Source organism: Humulus lupulus, chromosome 3 (assembly GCF_963169125.1).
Source record: "Humulus lupulus chromosome 3, drHumLupu1.1, whole genome shotgun sequence".
Taxonomy (NCBI): domain Eukaryota; kingdom Viridiplantae; phylum Streptophyta; class Magnoliopsida; order Rosales; family Cannabaceae; genus Humulus; species Humulus lupulus.
This window is the reverse complement of record NC_084795.1, coordinates 47,952,300-47,974,617: the sequence shown is the minus strand read 5'-3', so window position 1 is coordinate 47,974,617 and position 22,318 is coordinate 47,952,300. Positions and strand designations below refer to the sequence as shown.

General features: G+C 38.5%; 2 protein-coding genes across 2 annotated transcripts; one reads left to right on the top strand and one right to left on the bottom strand.

Annotated features, from left to right (window-relative positions):
- The first annotated feature begins 7,262 nt into the window (after window positions 1-7,262).
- On the top strand, window positions 7,263-10,275 carry LOC133822649 (glucan endo-1,3-beta-glucosidase 6-like). The gene is made up of 2 exons (XM_062255053.1): window positions 7,263-8,341; window positions 8,733-10,275. Exons 1-2 carry the CDS (start codon window positions 7,998-8,000, stop codon window positions 9,838-9,840), a joined length of 1,452 nt encoding a protein of 483 aa, XP_062111037.1. The 5' UTR covers window positions 7,263-7,997; the 3' UTR covers window positions 9,841-10,275.
- A 1,276-nt stretch (window positions 10,276-11,551) lies between these two features.
- LOC133824086 (secreted RxLR effector protein 161-like) lies at window positions 11,552-12,229 on the bottom strand. Its single transcript, XM_062256953.1, has one exon. It carries the CDS (start codon window positions 12,227-12,229, stop codon window positions 11,552-11,554), a length of 678 nt encoding a protein of 225 aa, XP_062112937.1.
- Between the last annotated feature and the right edge of the window lie 10,089 nt (window positions 12,230-22,318).

Here is a 22,318-nt window from a genome sequence, read left to right as displayed (position 1 = left end):
GAACCCAAAACAGAGTTCCCATCTTCTCCTTCCCGTACCTTCACCTTCCACCATCTTCCTTGTGAGTTTTGAGATCTTGTTGAGGATTTGAGCTTAGGAGCTAAGCCTTGATACTTTGGGAGAGTGTTCCACAGTGGAAGAGCACCATAACCTGAACTTGAGGTAAGATTTTGGCCATTAATTTCCATGTATGCTCTGTTTTTGTTTTAGGATTTCAGCCCTTGATTTTGGTGTGGAAAGTTGGAATTAAGGGGAGTTCTTGAGGTGTTTTACTTGGGTTATGTTGGGGGAGAGTTATGAGTGATGTTTGGAGGTTTAAATGGGTGTTTTAAAGAGGTTTGGGTGGTGTTTAAACTGGGTTTGAAGGGTTGGTTCTAAGAGAAATCGTAGAGGAAGAAAAATAGGGGTTTTGGCTGAACTGGGTGTTGCACCGCGGCATGGCCAGGGAGAGCCGCGGCCCTTGGTGAAATCTGAGTTTGGGCGCCTCTGTTTGAGGGGCGGGCCGCGGCATGGCCAAGGAGGGCCGCGGCCCTTAAGGCATTTTTGGCCAAAGTGAGCTTTTTAGCATGGGGATTCAAGCCTAAGGCCTCGGGAATGAACCTACTACCTGGTTGAGTAGTGTTTGAGGTCCCGGAGGTTAGGTTTTGGTTTGGGAACCTTTTATTATTCATTTTATTGATAGAATCCCATGATTTGGTTATGATCAGGTAACCGCTAAAGGACCAAAAGTCGATTGTTCTCAGGGTCACTCTTTTATTTGTTCTTGCTCGAACCGGAGGTAAGAAAACTGCACCCTAAGTGTGACATGCATGGATGTTTGTGAGGCATGTTGGTTATGTAATATGGACATGGATTGAACATGGAATGCTTAGCATATGTTGTTCGCTTGTGCATAGCACTGACTAATTAGTAAGGTTTGGCAAAGGTGCTAGTATCAACTGTGAAGCTGTGACTGATTAGTCAGGTTCGGCAGTGGTATTGGGCACTGGCCACGTTGCACTGACTTGTCAGTCAGAATTGGCAAAGGTGTTAGTGTCAGCTGTGAAGCTGTGACTTATTAGTCAAGTTCGGCGGTGATACTGGACACTGGTCACTTAGCGCTGACTTATTAGTCAAGGATGGACTTAGCGTGGTTCACGCAAGCCAACGGAGATTAGATCTAATCGACCATTAGCATTGAATGGCTCAAAGAGCATTAATGCCTGACCGACCCTTAGGGTCGATGAACAAACGAAGCTTGGAGGCTGGTGGCTTACCTAGCAGCCACTCTCCCGCTAGAAGAGAGAGCCTGGAGGTTAGTGGCTTACCTAGCAGCCACTCTCCCGCTAAAATCATGTGATGTTCATTTGCTTGTTGAAAGCTTTATGTTCAGTATGATTATAATGATAATCATTTGATAATGTTTATGAGAAGTGTTATGTTTTCTTGCTGGGCTTTGACTCATGGGTGCTATGTGGTGCAGGTAAAGGGAAAGAAAAGCTCACCTAGCCTTGAGTGGAGAGCTGATGTGGTGGTGTGTACATATGCGGCCGCTTGACCACCACAGTCAAGGTGTTCTCAGAGGAGCTAGGGGGTTTACCCTACTTTTGCCGCTTAGGTCGGCGGGATTGTAAATTTAAAACTGTAATGACCATTTTGTACTGAGAACCACTTGTAAATGTTTTGTTTAGCTCTGCAGAGCAGTTTGTAATAAAAATATCCATTTCCTTTTTATTGGTTTTATGCATTAACCCGTTAATTACACCTAGAGCACGTTTTTGACCAAAGGACTCAGGTAACGAATCAAATTTCCGGTCCACCGTAACTGTTCTGGGGTATCCAGGGCGTTACAGTAAGCCTGAACCTAAACAGCAGGGTCAACCTCAGACTAGTCGTAACAACAACCACCACAACAACAACAACAATCAATCTGGCAACAACAATGGTCACAAAAGAAGGCATCCTAACAACAAGCAGTCCGACAACGACAAAAGGGCACAGACTTATAATGGAGGTAATAGACCGGGTTATGTAGAATACCCGCAATGTGATAAGTGCCAGAAGAAACATCCTGGTGAATGTTGTGCGAACACCAAGGGATGCTACAACTGTGGTCAGGAAGGACGCCAGAAGAGAGATTGTCCCCAGCTCAAGCCAAAAGAGAAAAAGGAAGACAAGATGGTTCCTGACAGGGTATTTGCCTTAACCTAAGGAGAAGCTGATGCTAGTAATAAAGTGGTCACAGGTCAGGTTTCTATCCTCAATAATATATATTCTGTATTATTTGATTCGGGAGCCACTCATTCGTATATCTTATTAGGAATGATAGAAAAACTAGACAAACCTTGTGAAAGATTTAGAACTAGGTTTGTAATAGAGTTGCCTTCGGGCAAAGTAGTTCTATCACCACGGATAGTACGAGGCGTACCGATCAAGATTGAGGATGTAGAACTAGAAGGAGACCTTATAGAACTGGAAATCAAAGACTTCGACGTGATACTAGGCATGGACTGGTTACCGATCAAGATCAAGTTTATGTTTATGTTTTATGCTTTTAGTAGATTTTCCTTGCTGGGCATTAGTCTCATTCCTTTATTTTTATATGTGCAGGGAAATAGTTATGGTGGCGGAAAGATTCTTGGCAGCTTAGATTTGTGTATTGAGAAAGAATGGATTTGGTGGACTACGTGAACGATTCGAGGACGACGTTGTTTTGAGTCTTTTTAATTATGTTTCTATGTATTTTCCGCACTTGGTTTTGTAAACATGTTTAATTTATTTAAAGTCATGTTTTATTTTTCAAACAATGGGATCCCATACCCCGCGTTTATGTATTTCAACTTTTACTTTATAGTTTTAATAAATATATGAATGTTTTGTATGTATGTTCTCTTAAGAATAATGTCTATGTATAAGTAGTTTTAATGGTCCAAGGTCTAGAATTAGTTGGGTTATTACATAGATATTGACAGGCCTTCTCAGTTTGCTATGATGAGCGATAGGCAGAAAGGGTTGGAGAATGTTATTGCTTCTGTTTTTGAGGGTGCAGAGGTGAGAAATTGTGTTAGGCACTTGCATTCCAACTTCAAGAAAGACCACCCAGGTTTGTTATTGAAACAACAACTATGGGCAGCAGCAAAGACAATCGCTATTCCAGAGTTTCAAAAGAGGATGAGAGAGTTAAGGGAAACTAGTGAAAATGCTTACAACTGGTTGGCACTAAAGACTCCATCCAAGTGGTCTAGGTTACATTTTAATGAAATGGTGAAATGTGATATGTTGCTAAACAACTTGTGCGAATCTTTTAATGCTGCAATAGTTGATGCTAGAGACAAGCCGATAATTACTTTACTGGAAAAGATTCGTTATTGGCTAATGAGTCAGTTTTTCAATAAGCGGGAAAGTCTGAAGAAGTGGATACATCCCGTGAGGAAAAGAATATTGCAAGTTGTGGAGAGGAACAAGAATATTGCCAAGAATTGTCTAACTACTAGGGCTGCAACTTATCAATTTCAAGTTGACTGCCCAAACAATGAGTCATTTGATGTTGATTTGCAAAAAAGGACTTGCAGTTGCCGAAGATTTCAACTCACTGGTATCCCGTGTGGTCACGAACTGGTTGTCATATGGACAAGTGGGGCAGAGATAATGGACTATATCCATGAATGTTATAAGAAAGAGACATTTCAGAAAGCTTATGCAGGAATCATATACCCTATGCCAAGTCTAGAGCAGTGGCTAGAGACTAGTTTGAACCCTATATACCCACCTTTTGAAACTAATCTGCCAGGGAGACCAAAAAAGGCCAGAAGAAGAGAGTCTGATGAACCACCCCCAAGTTCAATAAAAACTCGAAGGTTTGGTTAGATCCACTTGTGCAAAAAGTGCAAACAACCAGGCCACACAAGCAAAACATGCCCCAACCCAATAAATGCTCAGGTAATGCATTATTATAACAAATGGTCATGTCTTTTGATAAAAGATTACACCAGATTAACTTCATGAATTTTTTATTTGTTAGGTTCCTGCTCAAAAGAAAAGGGGTAGGCCACCGGCTACAAATCCCACTAAAGCAACAAAGAAAAGAAAAGATCGATTGGCAAAGCAAAAACAAAGCTTTTCTCAGCAAGGGGGTCCCAAAACTTGAGCCAGATAACATGACCTTTTTCAGCAAGGTGGTCCTTCGACTAGGTCCACACAACATGCCTAGACAACCTGCTAGATAAATGTTCACACTTTTGACAAAGCTTTTGAAGATAGGGAATGAACTAATTTATGTCTAGTTAGGGACTTTTCATGTTTTTGTGAATACTTGACTTCACTAGGTCTTATTTTTTTGATAGCTATGGGCAACATGGCCTTTACACTTGATGTAAACCAAATAGGCATTAGATCTTAGTTTGTTTGCTAGTTATAGACAACATGACCTTTAAACTTGATGTCAATACTATCTTGTTCTGGTTCTTACTTTGGTATTGCATCTTAATGAAGTACACTTGTTTATTTTTTTACTTTAGGAATTGCACAATACAAATATAAACTTAAAACCACCAGGTTAAACATAAACCATCAAATTCAATTTAAACAAATAAAACTTACAAAAGGGTCCAACAAATTGGATCATAATTGACAACAAAACATTACAATGATATCCCATAACTTAAAACCATTTGTTGATACATATTAAAACTACTACAATGGCTACAACCCATAATTTTTTATTACTTTTTACCACCCTAACTTCATCTTCATGCTGTACTCCATCCTTGCAATCAACATTAGATACAAAAATCATATCCTCTCCCACAGAAAGATCACTCAAAGCTTGCTGTGTGCTCCAATCGGCATGTGTGTTTCTAGAAACAAGTTTATCCTCCAACTGTTTAATTTTTCTCAACAACCCAGGTATGACCACCTTGCTTCGGGCGCACATATGAGGGTCTAACCAGTAGAAATACCCACAACCACCATTACTCTGTAAACACAAAAGAAATCATCAAACCAGTAGAAGTTAAGAAGAGATGAACAAACCCAAAATTTTCAAAAAAATTACAAATTAACCACACCCGATACTTATGGCAGCACTTGAATCTTCTTCCGGATTATCGTTGGTCCAAGGAGTCTTGATGACGACTGCTTTCGATGGCCGATAATTGCAGCTCCATTGTTCCATGGTCACATTCAAACTTTTATGCCCTAGACCTTCGTGTTCTTCAAATGATACACGAAGGATGGGGTTTTTAATTTTTAAGTTTTTCTAGTGGTTAAGTTTTTGGTTTTTATTTATATTAGTTTTATTTAATTATATCAGATTTATTTTAAACTTTTTCAAATAATAGGAATTAGGTGACCTGTCATATTTAAAATTGCATGGACCAATTACAAATTGCCACGTGTACCTCTATATGACACTTGATGATCAGGTACCAGTGAGTGCCAAGGATTATTGACGGAATGTATTTTCACTGCAAAAAAAAAATCAGGTATTTAAGTGTTATAAAACTAACAACTTAAGGATTTTTGTGGCAAATATCCCAATATAATATTACAAATATATGCATGATTATGGTAAAATTATTATTTTATAATACGCACTTTAGTTATATTTACCAAATCTTTCTTTACAAAATTTATCAAAAAAATATTTATTTTTATTATCATGTATTAAACAATACTTGCAAAAAATATAAATTGGTGTAACATTTTAATTTGAATAAATTTGTCAGAAATAAAGAGAGAGAGGGAGATTAGTGATAAGGAAACAATTATTAATTTTATAACATAAATTTAAATATTATTTTAATAACTTTATATAATTCAAATTTTTTTTATGTTTATTACAACACCTAAATTACCATATTTTCTTAGATGAAAAAAATATTATTATTTGGCATCATTATTTCATAAAAGTACAAGTTACACTCTTAAAAAAAAGTACAAATTACTAGCAAGTAACCAATTTATATAAAATTGATGCCCTTGTCTTATAGCCTTTACCTTTCGATCTTGTATAGAAAAGTGTGTAAAAGATCTAATGGTTATAGATTGTTGAGGAATGTAATCCCTCGTTTTAAACGGAGGGACTAAATAACTACCCAATAATAATAATAATAATAATAATAATAATAAGAAGAAGGGTTTATATTGTTTTTGACTTTGTATTTTGTCTCATTAAATGTTTGGATTCTGTATTTTGATAAATTATTTTTTGGACCTTATGTGTTTGTAAAATGATTAAAATAGAACCATAAATCTGATTTTGGTCAATATTTTTTCAACTAAAATCATAAATAATTTACCAAACTAATAATTCAGAACAAAAATAAAATTATTCTGCTTAAAAATTGTATTGTTATATTCAATTTTTTCTTCATCAAAATTGAATTTAGGATTTTATTTTAATTATTTTACAAAATATAAGGTCCAAAAAATAATTTATCAAAACACAAAATACAAACAAATATTAGAACAAAATACAGTGCAAAAAATATATAAACCCTAATAATAATAAAAGGAAAGACATTGAAATATGAAGAAAGAAAGAGGAGGCTGATAGCACGTGCCACTAAAGTTACAGCACTGTCAGCCGCTCTTTGCCTCAAAAGAGACAACCCATCTGACAATGGTCGGCCAAGGTGCCACTATTATTCACCCTCTTCAGTACCCCATTCCAACTTCAAACTCTCTCTCATTTAATAATAATAATAATAATAATAATAATAATAATTTGTATGATAAATAATGAAATTATTAAAGATGTTAGGGAACAACTAATATAGGTTGTAGACAACTAAAGCACATGACCTACCTCAATGTTTAATATTGTTAAACTCATGTGTATTAATATTTCAAATCACAAATCTTTATGTGGTGCTTAATATTTTAAATGTTCTATAAAATTTGATCTTTATTATAGAATCAGTTCTTTAGAAGATAAAATTCCTGTCAAGAAAGTTCATTGATAGCAAAAATTGTTATAAATTAAAAGTAGAATGTATAATCATAAATTAAATAATTTAAAAAACTCTAGTGCCCAAACCACAAATCTTAATAAACTAATATAAAGAAAGGGCCAAACTCAAACCCCTTTTTGAGTTAAGGATTAAAATCAACCTATATTTTCTACCAATTGTGATTAAACTATTAAATTTAACTAAAGCAGTAAATATTATTAATTGAAACCAAACCAAACCAAAATAAAATAAAAAATATATAAATAATGTAGGTAACCATTGGTCATTAATTTGTTTTTATTATACAAAATTCCAAACACGAACCTTCAGGAGCTTCAGACCCCTTCCCTTAAAAGAAGCACTTTTATACTATGTTGCTGAGGTAGTAAGGCCTGAGATGGTGGTGGCCCCAGTATGTGATCTGTGAGATTGGTTTAGTTTTGCTTTTTGCTTTTTAATTTTTTTTTTGGATTTGAAAGAATAATTCCTGAGCCAGAGAGCTAACCTCACCACCACCAGCTCCACAGCAACTGAAGAGACAGACGAGAATAAGGGGTGTGGATCCTTAACTTGTTCAACTCCTCTTTCTCATACTCATCCACTCTCGTTCTTTCTTACGCTACTTTTGGCCTTTACTACATCTCATCTCTTCTTTCCTTTTAACCTTTCCATCTCAACTTTACCTTTATTTTCATATATATTAGCTCAGGGTCTTCCAGTTTTGGAAGTTTGGGATTTTAGGCTCTTTCTTTAAGTTGTATTAGAGAGTATTTTCTGGTTCTCGTGTGGTTCTTCTACCGACTAATAAAGCTACTAACTTTATAATACTTTTTTTGGATTTGTCTTGGTTGTTTTCGTCTGTAGGAACATTATCTCTATTTCTTAATCATGGGTTGGTTTCCATTTCTGTTTTGATGTGTGTTTTTGCTGGTAAACCATCTAAGGGCTTCTCTTTTTCTTGCTTCTCCACTTCTTCTCACTCTTGCTGACTTACCCAGTTGGGGAAAAAGATAGTAGGTTTATTTTTAGCTTCTTTGAAATCAGTTCTAATTTGTGATTTTGAGGATGGGGTGGGGTTCTTCTTTGGGTGTTGGATTAGTCTGTTTGGTTTCAGTTTCCATGGTGTGGAGTAGTGTAAATGGTATAGGTGCAAACTGGGGGACACAAGCCAGTCACCGTCTGCCTCCAGATACTGTAGTGAGGCTTCTCAGGCAGAATGGGTTTCAAAGGGTTAAGCTTTTTGATGCTGAGTACGACACTCTTAGGGCTCTGGGTAGATCTGGTATTGAGGTCATGGTGGGTATTCCAAACGACATGCTTTTGACACTCGCCACCAGTGTCAAGGCTGCTGAGAAATGGGTTGCCAAGAACGTTTCAACTCATATTTCCAACAACAATGTGAACATCAGGTTACTTCAGTCATTTAACTACTTCAATTTATTTCCTTTTTATTCATTTAATGTTTACATGTGAAGGGCTGTTATGTATGTTCATTTACTCAGAATATGACATTTATGGCTTATATGATGTTACCAACAATTTTGCTTAAAGAGGACCGAAACATGTTTTGGTATGTTGTTGGGAGAAAGCATAAATTTTATTAAATTTCTTAGATCTACTTGGCTCTTTGTTGGGTTTAAAGAACGTAACGTGTGTTTTCATTTTTACTATGTAACCAATACAGAAACCACTTGGAGTTTCTTGCTTATTATATTATGATTCGTTTGAAATTAGGAGAAATTTATGTTTGCATAGTAAGTAGTGCTTCTCAAGCCATCGGTCTTTTGTATGAATCTACAGGTATGTTGCTGTTGGAAATGAACCTTTCTTGGAGACCTACAATGGAACTTTCATTAAATCAACATACCCTGCTCTGCAGAATATCCAATCTGCTCTCATAAAAGCTGGCCTCAGCAACCAAGTAAAGGCAACTGTCCCCCTCAATGCCGATGTCTATGCGAGTTCAGATGGGCTTCCATCTGGAGGTGATTTCCGAGCTGAAATCCGCGATCTAATGATTGCTATTGTCAAGTATTTGAGTGACAATGGTGCCCCGTTTACTGTGAACATTTACCCCTTCATAAGCCTCTACATAGATTCTAACTTCCCTGTTGAGTATGCTTTCTTTGATGGCAATGCCTCGCCAATTGTTGATGGCAAGGCAACCTATTACAACATGTTTGATGCAAATTATGACACTCTTGTCTGGGCCCTTCAAAAGAATGGTTTTGGAAACTTACCAATCATAGTAGGAGAAGTTGGATGGCCAACTGATGGAGACCGTAATGCTAATCTAGTTTATGCTCAGCGCTTCAACGCAGGCTTCATGTCCCACATAGCAGGTGGAAAAGGAACTCCCATGAGAGCCGGGCCTATTGATGCCTACTTGTTTAGCTTGATTGATGAAGATGCAAAAAGCATTCAACCAGGGAATTTCGAGCGCCATTGGGGGATATTCTACTACGATGGCTCGCCCAAATACCAACTTAATCTTGGTACTACAAATACAGGAACATTGGTTAAAGCTCAGGGCGTTGAGTATTTGGAACAAAGGTGGTGTGTGATGAGGCCGTCTGCCAAACTTGATGACCCACAAATTGCGCCAAGTATGAGCTACGCTTGTGGACTAGGTGATTGCACTAGCCTTGGCTATGGGACTTCGTGTGGAAACTTGGATGCTCGGGGGAATATTTCGTATGCGTTTAACAGTTACTTCCAGATAAATAATCAGCTTGACACTGCTTGCAAGTTTCCAAACCTTTCAATGACCACGAAAACGAATCCATCAGTTGGGACTTGTAGATTTCCGATAATGATCAAGCCATACTACGGCGGAGCAGGGAGTCTCCAAAAGCTACCGGGAAGCTTGGCTGCAGCACTTGTTCTGTTGTTGCTAACACTTGTGTGAAATCTTCTTCAGATCCAATCCTCATGTCAGGTGAGGTACCTACCATTTTCCCTCTGTTGAGGAAAGTAAGACCAGTTGATTTGAAAATTGGCATTGAAATGTTGTCCACATTTTGGGGGTTAAGCTCTAAGGAATGCTTGAATTTGTCTGGACTATGCATAATGCATATTTGTCACTAGAATGGGTACTCTTTTATTCAACTATTTTAAGAGGTTAGCCATGTTATTTTGAACTTTGAAGAGCATTGGAAACAACCGTTCTCCTCAGGATCAGAAAGAATTTGCTATATTAACTCTAGTTTGGACAATCGTAATGGATTTGTTTATTCAAAATTTGAATTTCCACTGAAATGGTATAATTTGTGCTCAACTTTTCAAATGTAAATAAAGTAAAATTTAGGGAAAAAAAAACCCCTGCTAGGATTATGATTATTTATTTATCTAGTCAAGTTCGTAGCAAGCTTTAAATGCTGTATCGAATTCTTGCTTTTCGTTTTGGTGCAAAATTTAAATTTATGGTTTCCATTTCCCGTAGAAAATGAGTTGGAAGTCATTTAATGCTGATAGTGATGGTAATAGATTTGTTTGTTTTTTCTTTTCAAAGAGGCATTAAAAGAGGATACCATTACCGAAGATAAAATAACAAGTGGCGACGTGGACGAGTCATGAAAGGAAAAGAGTAGCCAATTGTCATGCATGACATTATTCCAAGCTAATAAGTGGCTTGTTTGAGTTCACTTTTCACCTCTCTGTTATTTTTGTTTTTTTCTTTTTAAAAGTTAGCTTGACAATCCCTTCCTTTTTTTTTTTTTTTGCTGAATTTATCAAAAAATTATTAGCTAATTTTTTTTTTAAAGAATTTATAATCTTTAAAAACTTACACATATTATTATTATTATACACACAAATACACGTATAAATCAAAATTAATAAAAAAAATAGCGAAACAAGCAAAAATTAATTTATTAAAATATATCAGAGGATTTCGCTGCTTAAAATATAAAATAAAATGGATTATTAGTGGGTAATAACTCTCCAAAAACCTTCGTTTTTGTTGTAATTCTTTCTTACAACACAGAACTCAGCAATGCACAAACACTCCAATACGATAACTAATAAAACTGTTAAAAATAATGCAAGAAATAATCGAACAATAAAATTGCTAAAGTAATGCTAAAGCAATTAAAGTCAGCAAAACATAACAATGAACAATAATGCAGTAAAGTAATCAAAGACACAAGAATTATACAGGTTCGGCCAAACCAAGGGCCTACTTCCTGTTCACTCCCCTGAGTAGTCTCTTTTATTGATTTAAGAGATGAAATTACAAAGCTAACAATGTTAGGTGCATCACTAGTCTCAAAACTTCTCCAAGAACTCAATTCGAGTTCTTTCTTGATCTTCTTGAAGTCAATCGGCTGAACTTTTCTTCACAGCTTCACAACCTCTCTATCTAGGCTCTCAACTCACTAATTCAATATGAATTACAGTATATTACAATGTGTATCCCGAGCCCCTTTTATAACTAAGACATAGAGAACGAAATGACTAAAATAACCTTGATGCACACTAACTAATTTTAACAACTAACTGTATAAACTAACAATATGTTAGTTTATCCTTTTTACTGTGGATTACAATTCCACAAATTCCACCTTAATCCATAGTAAAAAGATCAATAGCTTCAAACTCAGGGAAGTGATCCAGCTTTCTTAAAGAGAGGTTATATTCAGTAGTTCCAAGCAATGTTGGAACTTACTGACTGAGAGAACTTTAGTACCTGCATCTGCAGGATTTTCTTCACTAGGTACCTTTCCAAGTTCTACTTCTCCTTCCTCTATCTTATCTCTGATCCAAAACAATCTGATGTCAATGTGTTTTGACCTCTCATGATAAACTGGATTTCTACAAAGATGAATAGCTGATTGGCTGTCCGAGAACACATTCACCTTGCCTGTTAACAATTGAATCTCATTCAATAATCCTTTGATCCAAACAGCCTCCTTGAAAGCCTCAGTGGTGGCCATGAATTCTGCTTCAGTTGTTGAGAGTGCCACCACTTGTTGCAACTGAACTTTCCAACTGACACAACATCCATTCAGTAAGAAACAGTAGCTAGTTATGGATTTCCTAGTATCTCTATTTGATGCATAATCTGCATCAACATATCCTTCAAGATATACCTTTGTTTCTGACTTGACAAACTGTAAACCAACTTTGGTTGTAGCCTTCAAGTATCTCAGCAGCCATTTCAACCCTTTCCAATGTTCTACTCCTGGATTGGACATGTATCTACTCAACACACTCACTGCATAGGCAATATCTGGCCTGGTGCTAATCATGGAGTACATTACACTCCCAATGGCTTCTGCATAGGGTACTTCCTTCATATCCTTTATTTCTTGATCAGTTTTAGGTGACTGATCTGTTGACAAATTAAAGTGCCCTGCTAGAGGTACATTTACCTATTTTGAATCTGACATTTTGAACTTCTGAATCACCTTCTTCAGATAACCTTCTTGTGTTAGCATAATCCTCTTTGCATTTCTGTCTCTAATGATATCAATTCCCAGAATTTTCCTTGCAGCCCCAAGATCCTTCATTTCAAATTCACTCTTCAACACATTCTTTAGTCGAGCTATTTGTTGCATATCCTTGCTCATTATGAGCATGTCATCCACATAGATCAACAAGAAAACAACTGAGCTTGAATCCAAATCTGAGAAGTATAGGCAGGTGTCATACTTGGATCTTGTGTACCCCACTTTAGTCACTACTGTATTGAACTTCTTGTACCACTGCCTCGGGGACTGTTTCAGTCCATATAAAGACTTCTTGAGCAAACACACTAGTTCACCCCTCTTTGATTCCACCTTGAAGCCTTCTGGTTGAGACATAAATATGGTCTCTTCTAATTGACCATTTAGAAATGCTGTTTTTACATCCATTTGCTCAATACTCCATTCAAACTGAATAGCCAAAGCCAGCATTATTCTGATTGTCTTCATCTTGACAACTGGTGAGAATATCTCAGAGTAGTCCACTCCCTCGACCTGTGTGAACCCTTTTGCTACAAGCCTTGCCTTGTAAACCTTTGGCTCCTTCTCAGTTATCCCTTCTTTTACTTTAAATACCCATTTGCAGTCAATAATCTTCTGTCTTTCAGGTTTGAATACCAACTTCCAGGTGTTGTTTTCTTTAAGTGAGTTCAGTTCTTCCATCATGGCCTGTTTCCATTTCTGAGAATCTCTGCTGTTTATTACCTCTGAGTAGCTTCTTGGTTCTGGTTCTGTTGACTGGTTTGCAATAGAAAGAGCATATGCTATGATGTCTGCCTCTATGTATCTTTCAGGTGCCTTGACATCTCTTCTAATCCTGTCTCGAGCTAGCTGGTAATTACTTAAGTCTTCTTCTTGAGTTTCAGTCTCAATCTCAGGTTCAAAACTCTCCTGTTCATTCAGTTCTATGTTGGGAGGTTCCACCTCAATCTGAACACCAGCTTTGCTTGGTAACTTGTTACCTGAAACATCAGAAACAGAACCTTTCTCATTTCTTTTAAAGGGAAAATCTAACTCATTAAAAATCACATCTCTACTTATTAAAATCTTGTTAGTTTCAGTAGAAAGTAACCTGTAACCTTTGACCCCAACTTGGTATCCCATTAAAACACATTTAATCGATCTCTTACCAAGTTTGTCTTCAACACTATGTGCATATGCTGCACAACCAAAGGTTCTGAGATGTGCAAGAGATGGTGGTCTTTTACTCCACAGTTCCTCAGGAGTCTTCAGATTAATTGCTCTACTTGGACTCCTGTTTATTAGATAACAAGCAGTATACAAAGCCTCTTCCCAATATTTCTTGGGTAAACCAGATTCAAGTAAAAGACATCTCACTTTATTTAAAAGTGTTCTATTCATTCTCTCAACAATGCCATTTTCCTGAGGAGTTTTGATTACTGTCCTATGTCTTTGCATACCATTTTTAACACATAAATCAGAGAATTCCTCATTTATAAACTCTAGTCCATTATCAGTCCTAAGTGTTTTTATTTTTAACTCAGTTTGAGTTTCAACATAAACTTTCCAGTTTTTAAACTTGTTTAAACACTCACTCTTATGTTTCAATAGTAGTACCCACACCTTTCTACTATAGTCATCAATAATGGACAAGAAATACTGGTTACCTCCTGGAGTTTTAATCCTGCTTGCACCCCATAAATCTGCATGTATGTATTCCAGCACCTTGTTTGCTCTATAATTGTTGTGAGAGAACTTTAGTCTATGTTGTTTACCCTGCACACAAATCTCACAGAAAGGTAGGTTAGCATGATTATAATTCTGTAACAAACCTTGTTTAGACAACTCAACTAAACCTTGTTCACTTATGTGCCCCAATCGAGCATGCCATAATTTTGAATCTGTTTTGCATTTGCTAACAGCAGCTGCCTGTGCAGGACGTATGGTCTTTCCATCTAGGAAATATAATCCAAGCCTCTTAATGCCTTTCATGACCAATAATGACCCTTTTGTAATCCTCATAGTCCCTTTACCAGTTCTATACTCATATCCTTCATCATCCAAGGTGCCTAAAGAAATCAAGTTTCTTTTCAAATCTGGAATATGCCTGACTTTGTTTAAAACCTTTATTGTGCCATCTGCATTTCGAATAGAAATATTTCCAATGCCAACAACTTGACATTTATGATCATTGCCCATCATAACACTCCCACCATCTATCTCTGAGTAGTCCATAAACCAGCTTTTATTTGGACTCATGTGGTAAGTACAACCACTATCTAGAATCCACTCTTCATGGTCTCTAAGACCTGAACCTGTGCATGCATCTCCATTGCTCAATTCTGTATTCTTTCTTTGTATGTTGATTACAGCAAATACATCTCCATCTGAGCTGTAAATATCATTAACTACTGCATTCGAATCATTGCTCTTGTTTTCTTCTTCCTTGTCCCTTTTCTTTTTGTTTCTTAATTCCCAGCAGCTTTTGATCAGGTGTCCTACTTTGCCACAATGGTGACATCTTCTGGTCTCTTTTGATCTTGATTTTGATCTTGAATTCCTTCTGTTTCTTGAGTTGTTTCTCCATGGTTGTCTGCCTCGAGTGATCAAAGCCTCATCTATCTTTGACTCCTGTTTTGCAGCCTTCTGCCAGTTTAATTCAGCATCTCTCGATCTGAGAGTGCTCATCACATCTTCAAGGGTCAAGGTATCCCTGCTATACATTATAACAGTCTTCATCTCCTTGAATTGTTCGGGTAAACCATTCAGAACAATCACTGCTTGATCTTCCTCTTTTATGACCTCTCCCATGTTAGTCAATGATAGAACAATCTTGTTCAAATCATTTAAATTCTGTTCAAGTGAAACAGTAGCATTCATCTTGAAACCATAAAATTTACCTTTCAAGAAGATCTTTGTTGCAGTGGACTTTGCCATGTACAATTGATTCAATTTGTTCCAGATTCCTAGAGCCGTTTTCTCTCCAATAACTTGCCTCAGTACATTGTCTGCCAAATTCATGATGATTGCTGATCGAGCTTGTTTCATCATAGTGTCAGTCTCCTTCTTCTTTACTGCATCAGTTTCTTTCTCAGATTTCTCAGTGACCTCTTCCAATGCTGAATCGAGTTTTTGGTAGATCAATATGGCCATCATCTTTTCTTTCCACAGACTAAAGTCCCCTGATCCATCAAATTTCTCTAGATCGAATCTTGTTGAAGATGAAGCCATCTTTATGCAATTCTTGAATCTTCACAGCTGAGTTCTTTTTCTTTTCTTTGAATCTTCAACCTGTCTCTGATACCACTGTTGTAATTCTTTCTTACAACACAGAACTCAGCAATGCACAAACACTCCAATACGATAACTAATAAAACTGTTAAAAATAATGCAAGAAATAATCGAACAATAAAATTGCTAAAGTAATGCTAAAGCAATTAAAGTCAGCAAAACATAACAATGAACAATAATGCAGTAAAGTAATCAAAGACACAAGAATTATACAGGTTCGGCCAAACCAAGGGCCTACTTCCTGTTCACTCCCCTGAGTAGTCTCTTTTATTGATTTAAGAGATGAAATTACAAAGCTAACAATGTTAGGTGCATCACTAGTCTCAAAACTTCTCCAAGAACTCAATTCGAGTTCTTTCTTGATCTTCTTGAAGTCAATCGGCTGAACTCTTCTTCACAGCTTCACAACCTCTCTATCTAGGCTCTCAACTCACTAATTCAATATGAATTACAGTATATTACAATGTGTATCCCGAGCCCCTTTTATAACTAAGACATAGAGAACGAAATGACTAAAATAACCTTGATGCACACTAACTAATTTTAACAACTAACTGTATAAACTAACAGTATGTTAGTTTATCCTTTTTACTGTGGATTACAATTCCACAGTTTTGAGTTTGATTGAGTAATTTTTTTTTTTTTTGGTTAGATTGAAAAAGACGTAGATACTCTTTTATTTTATAAGAAGTCATTTTCCTAATCATTCATTTTTGTGTTCCTAATCAAGACCACTTGGAATATGTAGCTAACGTTACCATAGGGGTGGGGACCTATCATTCTTCGTTAAAATATGGATATGACAATTAGGGATAATAATGTAAGTGTTGATGGTGAGAACTCGTCAACTAACTTGAGTTGGAAAAATTATCAAGTCCAGATCACTAATGGAAAAGCTGTAGAAATCAAAGCTATAACTCAAGAATTATGACAGAATAACAAAGGAGAAATCAATCAATCTTTCATTAACTCTCCAGCCTTTGCTACAGTAAAACTTCCAACCCCCTTTCAGGTGGTGTTCCAGTTCATTTTATAGTAGGCTCTAATGGCCTTAGGTACATGGTGGTCCAGGGGACCAAATGGTACATACGTACTATGCCAGGAGAATGGCTTCAGAGGTCGTGGTCGTACATCCAGTACAAGGACAGATGTCAGGAGGATGCCTCCACTACCTGTCCGTACCCATGTCTGATGAGTGGTGGCAGGCATAGTGGCGCAGGTGGTAGTGGTGTCGGCTCTGACCCCAGGCCGTAGACGTACGGGCCACGCTCCTATTACAGTGCTCCCATTCCCCCACTAGTACGGGCGTCCGTATTTCGACGTACAGGGTCTTAAGGGCCGTACCCATTATAAGGTCGTACAGGTACATTCCATTCAATTCGCACCCGGGCCCCTGAGCATCGGGCCCCCCCAAGGCATAAGGAACGGGGCGCTTGGCGTGCGTAAAGGTGATGGCGTGAGGCGAGGCTCTCCGATCCTTGACAGATGGGTGCGCGGTGTGATGACTTCCACGCGAGCCCCTTGGTGTCAGGCGTGGCCGAGCGAGGCCACCTGGCGAGCGCGGGCGTGGCCGAGCGAGGCCCCCTGGTGCGCGCGCGGGCGTGGCCGAGCGAGGCCCCCTGGTGCGCGCGCGGGCGTGGCCGAGCGAGGCCCCCTGGTGCGCACGCGGGCGTGGCCGAGCGAGGCCCCCTGGTGCGCGGGCGGGCGTGCCCGAGCGAGGCCCCCTGGTGCGCGCGCGGGCGTGCCCGAGCGAGGCCCCCTGGTGCGCGCGGGCGTGCCCGAGCGAGGCCCCCTGGTGCGCGCGGGTGTGGTCGAGCGAGGCCCTCTGGTGCGAGCGGGCGTGGCCGAGCGAGGCCCTCTAGTGCCCGCGGGCATGGCCGAGCGAGGCCATCTGGTGCGCGCGGGTGTGGCCGAGCGAGGCCATGGCTTCTATGTCGTGTAAATGGGGGCTTCATGGCATTGATCTCATATTTTCCCTTGGTGAGATTTTGAGCCTCAACAGTAAGTAATAAATGTACTTGGAATATGGCTGATTTTAATTTAGTATAAATAGATGCAGTTTAAAATAGGTTATATTTAATTTTTGAGGATTGTGTTTTCTCTTATTATTTGTTTGAACTTTATATATTTGACAAATTATTTTTTAGACCATATTTTGTAAAATTATTTAAATAAAATCACAAACTCAATTTTGATGAAAAAAATTGAATATAACAATAGAATTGTTAGTCAGAATGATTATGTTTTTGTTCTGAGTTATTAATTTAGTGAAGTATTTGTGATTTTAGTTTAATTTTTTTTTTATCAAAATTGGGTTTAGGAGTCTATTTCAATTATTTTACAAACACAAGATTCAAAAAGTAATTTATCAAAATATAAGATCCAAACAAGTAATAAAATAAAACACAAGATCCAAAAAAATATAAACCCTTAATCAAATAACTAGTTAATGGCATTGGCACATGCTCCTCCGTACGTGCAAGTTATATTGTGTTCTTATTAATATTAAATCACTAATAGAGATCTTTGTTGATACCGTTTTTCGTCAATTTAATTATGAAGAGCACTAAACAATGTTTTTGAAAAAAAAGAACTTAAGAATTTTTTATGTGGTTCAGCAGTTAAAATTTGCCTAATCCACGAGTCGATATTATTTCTGTTAATACTCTCTCAAAGCTTTTTCAGAAAGCGATTCGACAGAGTCTTCTCCAATACAATTGAGCGTGTTCACAATTGAAATTCCCTAGGCTATTTATAGATCTGGTTGATAGAATATCTTCCCCTTATTTCAGGAAGTTACAATCAATCATTCAAATTATGAAATAAATACAAATAAATACATTAATTACATAATATCTCATGATAATTGAGATTTAATATCTGATAACAAAAAATCCCTAAGGAATAGGGATTTCCTAACAGTTGCCACGTGGAAAATGCGTTCCTGAGCTCAATCGTAAGGTTGACACGCTTTCGAGATCGATTAACAACAGTAAACACATCATACAATATCCAGGGTCGGCGCCCTTAGGCTGCACCCACTGACTCTGGCTCACTTAGGCCGAGCTCAGTGATTATATAGTTAACCTCAGCTACCAGTGGCCGAGCTGCGTCCTGTGCGCAAGTATCAATTTCGACACTCGTAGGCCGTTTATTTCGTGCGCACATGGCATAACACAATCATACAACATTACAAACAAGTATAGGGAACCTTTAGTCCCAACATAGCCACACAAACGGGTGCAGTTTTCTTACCTTTGATTCCGAGCGGAGAAGGTGAACTGGTTCCGAGCATGGTCCTTAGCCTCGAGCCTCGGTGATAAACCTAGTTACGATGGCCATTGATATCTATCAACTTCCATTCAGAAATAAAATACCTAGGGAACAAAACTAGCCTCCGAGGCCTCAATTTCTACTAAATCGGGTAGTAGAAATTGTCCCGAGCACCTAGGTTCGAATCCCCGAGCCCTAACAATAATTGAAATACTTTCAAGACCAAACTTCTTAGGCAGGTCGCGACTTGGCTCAGCAAGTCGCGACTTGCCCTAAGTCAGAGAGCAACCTCCCAAGCCAAAGGGGAGGTAGGTCGTCACTTGGCCAAGCAAGTCGCGGCACGCCCCCAAGTCAAAGAGCTACCTAGGACAGAATGGCCACACGTGCCGCGACACCCCCATGCTAGGTCGCAGCGCGCACTACAAACCCAGAGAAAACCTAGGTTTTTGCCTCCTTCTCCAAGCCAAGAACACCTAAGTTTGCCTAGAATTTTCCTCAAAAACTTCCCCAATTCAATACCAATCAGCAACAAATTCAGAACTAATTTACACATCATTTTAACCACTCAAAAACCTCAGTAATATCCCTTAATTATTAGCTCAATTCAACTAGGAATCAACTTTCTAAAACCCAGAATTAAACCTACTCTAAGCTTCAAAACACTCAGCTCAAATCCACATAATTAAACCCAATCCATCTAATAATTATACTCAGAAATCCAGCAAAATTCAAAGTTAAAACCACAATCCTTACCTCAATTATGACTGAGCTCCTCCCTATTTTCCAGTTTCAACTCCAGCTTAAATTCCTTTCCAACTTCTTCAAAGGTCACCAGCCCAAAAACTAGCCTAGGTCCTTGTTCCTTAGCTTCAACTCAAAAGAGAGCAAGAGAGAGAGAGAGAGCTGAGAAAGAGTCTTCTTTTTCCTTCTTTCTTTGAATAATTCCACCACCTTCTATTTACTCTTAAAAATTCTAAATATATCACCTAAGAAAATGACCATATTGCCCCTCCAAAGTATATAACCTTCAATTAGCTCCTAGGGGTAGAATGGTCATATTTACTCCCAATTCCCACTAATTCCTCAAGTGTTCCTAATATCCTCTAATTAATCCCATCATCCAATTAATCACCAATTATCTACCCAATGTCTAATAATCTCCAATATATCTTTTAAATTCCTAAAAATACCCCTAGGCTCTCCCCCGAGCCGGGTACAAATACTCCCCTATAAGCTAAACAGGGCCTACATGCATACTAATTCTCATAAACATGCATTTCACATTTCCATATAATCATATAAGCATGCTTATCACATAATCATGCATTTAATAATTTAAATCACACACATAGACCAATTATTCCCTCCCGACACGTTAATCAAGACCCTTAAGCCTTATTAGTGATTTTGGGTCGTTACAATAGGTTTTTTAGCCAGTGTGGTGGATACCGTTAGAGTTACGCCAGTAGGGCCAGGAGATACTAGACTGGTATGCAAGTTTCTGGATGTGTTTCCTGAGGATTCACAGGGATTGTCGTCATTGAGTTATCGCCGAGTACAGAACCAGTGTCAAGGGCACCATACATGATGGCTTCGGCAGAGCTAAATGAGTTGAAGATACAGTTGCAGGAGCTACTAGATTTGGGATTTATCAAACCTAGCTTCTCGCCATGGGGTGCTCCGATTTTATTTGTGAAGAAGAAGGATGGGACTCTGAGAATGTGTAGGGAGTTGAACAAGTTAACTATCAAGAACAAGTACCCCCTGCCGAGGATAGATGACCTGCTCGATCAACTGTAGGGTAAGACGGTATTCTCGAAGATTGATCTTCGATATGGTTATCACTAGCTGAGGATCAAGGACGAGGATATTCTGAAGATGGCCTTCTGGACGAGGTACGGGCATTATGAGTTCTTGGTCATGTCATTTGGATTGACCAATGCCCCAGTAGCATTATGGATCTGATGAACAGGGTGTTCAAGGATTTCTTAGATCAATTCATGATTGTCTTCATTGATGACATCGTGGTATACTCTTGCTCAAAAGCAGAGCATGAACAATATCTCCGACGAGTATTGCAGAGATTGAGGGAGCATCAGTTGTACACTAAATTTCAGAAGTGTAAGTTCTGGCTACTGGAGGTAACATTTCTTGGACATATTGTCTGTGGAGATGGGATTAAGGTGGATCCGACTAAGGTAGAAGCCATTAGGGATTGGCTAAAGCCAAGGAACGCCTCGGAGGCTAGGATTTTCCTCAAATTAGCTGAATATTACAGATGGTTCGTGGAAGGGTTTTCAAATATTGCCACACCATTGACTGAGTTGACGCGGAAGAATCTGAAGTTCACATGGTCAGAAAAATGCAAGGGTAGTTTCCAGGAATTGAAGCGACGATTGATTACTGCTCTGGTACTGAGTCTTCCATCAGATGGGGACAAGTTTGTAGTATACTGCGATGAGTCGAGATTGGGATTAGGGTGGGTGTTGATGCAGAATGAGAAGGTTATTGCTTATGCATCGCGGCCGTTGAAGGAATATGAGCAGCGGTACCCTACCCATGATTTGGAACTAGCAGCGATGGTATTCGCACTAAAAGTATGGAGACATTATTTGAATGGAGAGAAATGCGAAATATACACCGATCATAAGAGTTTAAAAATATTTCTTCACCCAGAAGGACCTAAATATGAGACAGAGACGTTGGCTAGAATTGGTGAAGGATTATGACTGTGACATCCTTTAACACCCAGGAAAAGCCAATGCAGTGACAGATACTTTGAGCCGGAGGGGCCTAGGACAATTTTTTAGCTCGAAGTAGATATTGAAGGAATTAACAGAGGAAATGACCAGAGCGAGGAGAGAATTAGTTGTGGGCCAGTTGGCCAATATTACTTTATAGTCTGCCCTCTTGGAGAGGATAAGAGAGGGTCAGATGAGTGATGCACAGTTGCAGGAGGTTAGAGGAAATGTCCTAGCTGGAGCAAGTAAGGATTATTCCATTTCAGAGACGGGTTTACTAAGGTATAAGGGTCGAATTTGTGTTCCGATAGATATGGGTATTAGACGAGAGATTCTGGATGAATCCAATACTACACCATACTCACTCCATCTAGGCACCACGAAGATGTACCAGGATCTACAGACTTTGTATTGGTGGCCTGGGATGAAGAAAGACGTGGTTGAATACATGGCCAGGTGTTTAACATGTCAATAGGTAAATACTGAACACGAGCGACCAGTGGGGTTGTTACAACCTTTGGGTATTATCGAGTGGAAGTGGGAAGATATTACCATGGATTTTGTATGAGGTTTTCCCAGGATGGTGGGGCAACATGACTCGGTCTGGGTGATAGTAGACAGGTACACCAAGTCAGCTCACTTTCTGCCAGTGAGA

Excerpts from the sequence above, each read along its gene's own strand:
- LOC133824086 (XM_062256953.1), bottom strand. The coding sequence starts at position 12,229 with ATGAAGGAAGTACCCTATGCAGAAGCCATTGGGAGTGTAATGTACTCC.
- LOC133822649 (XM_062255053.1), top strand. The coding sequence starts at position 7,998 with ATGGGGTGGGGTTCTTCTTTGGGTGTTGGATTAGTCTGTTTGGTTTCA. Across the intron at positions 8,342-8,732 it reads AACAACAATGTGAACATCAG|GTATGTTGCTGTTGGAAATG; the intron begins GTTACTTCAGTC and ends ATGAATCTACAG.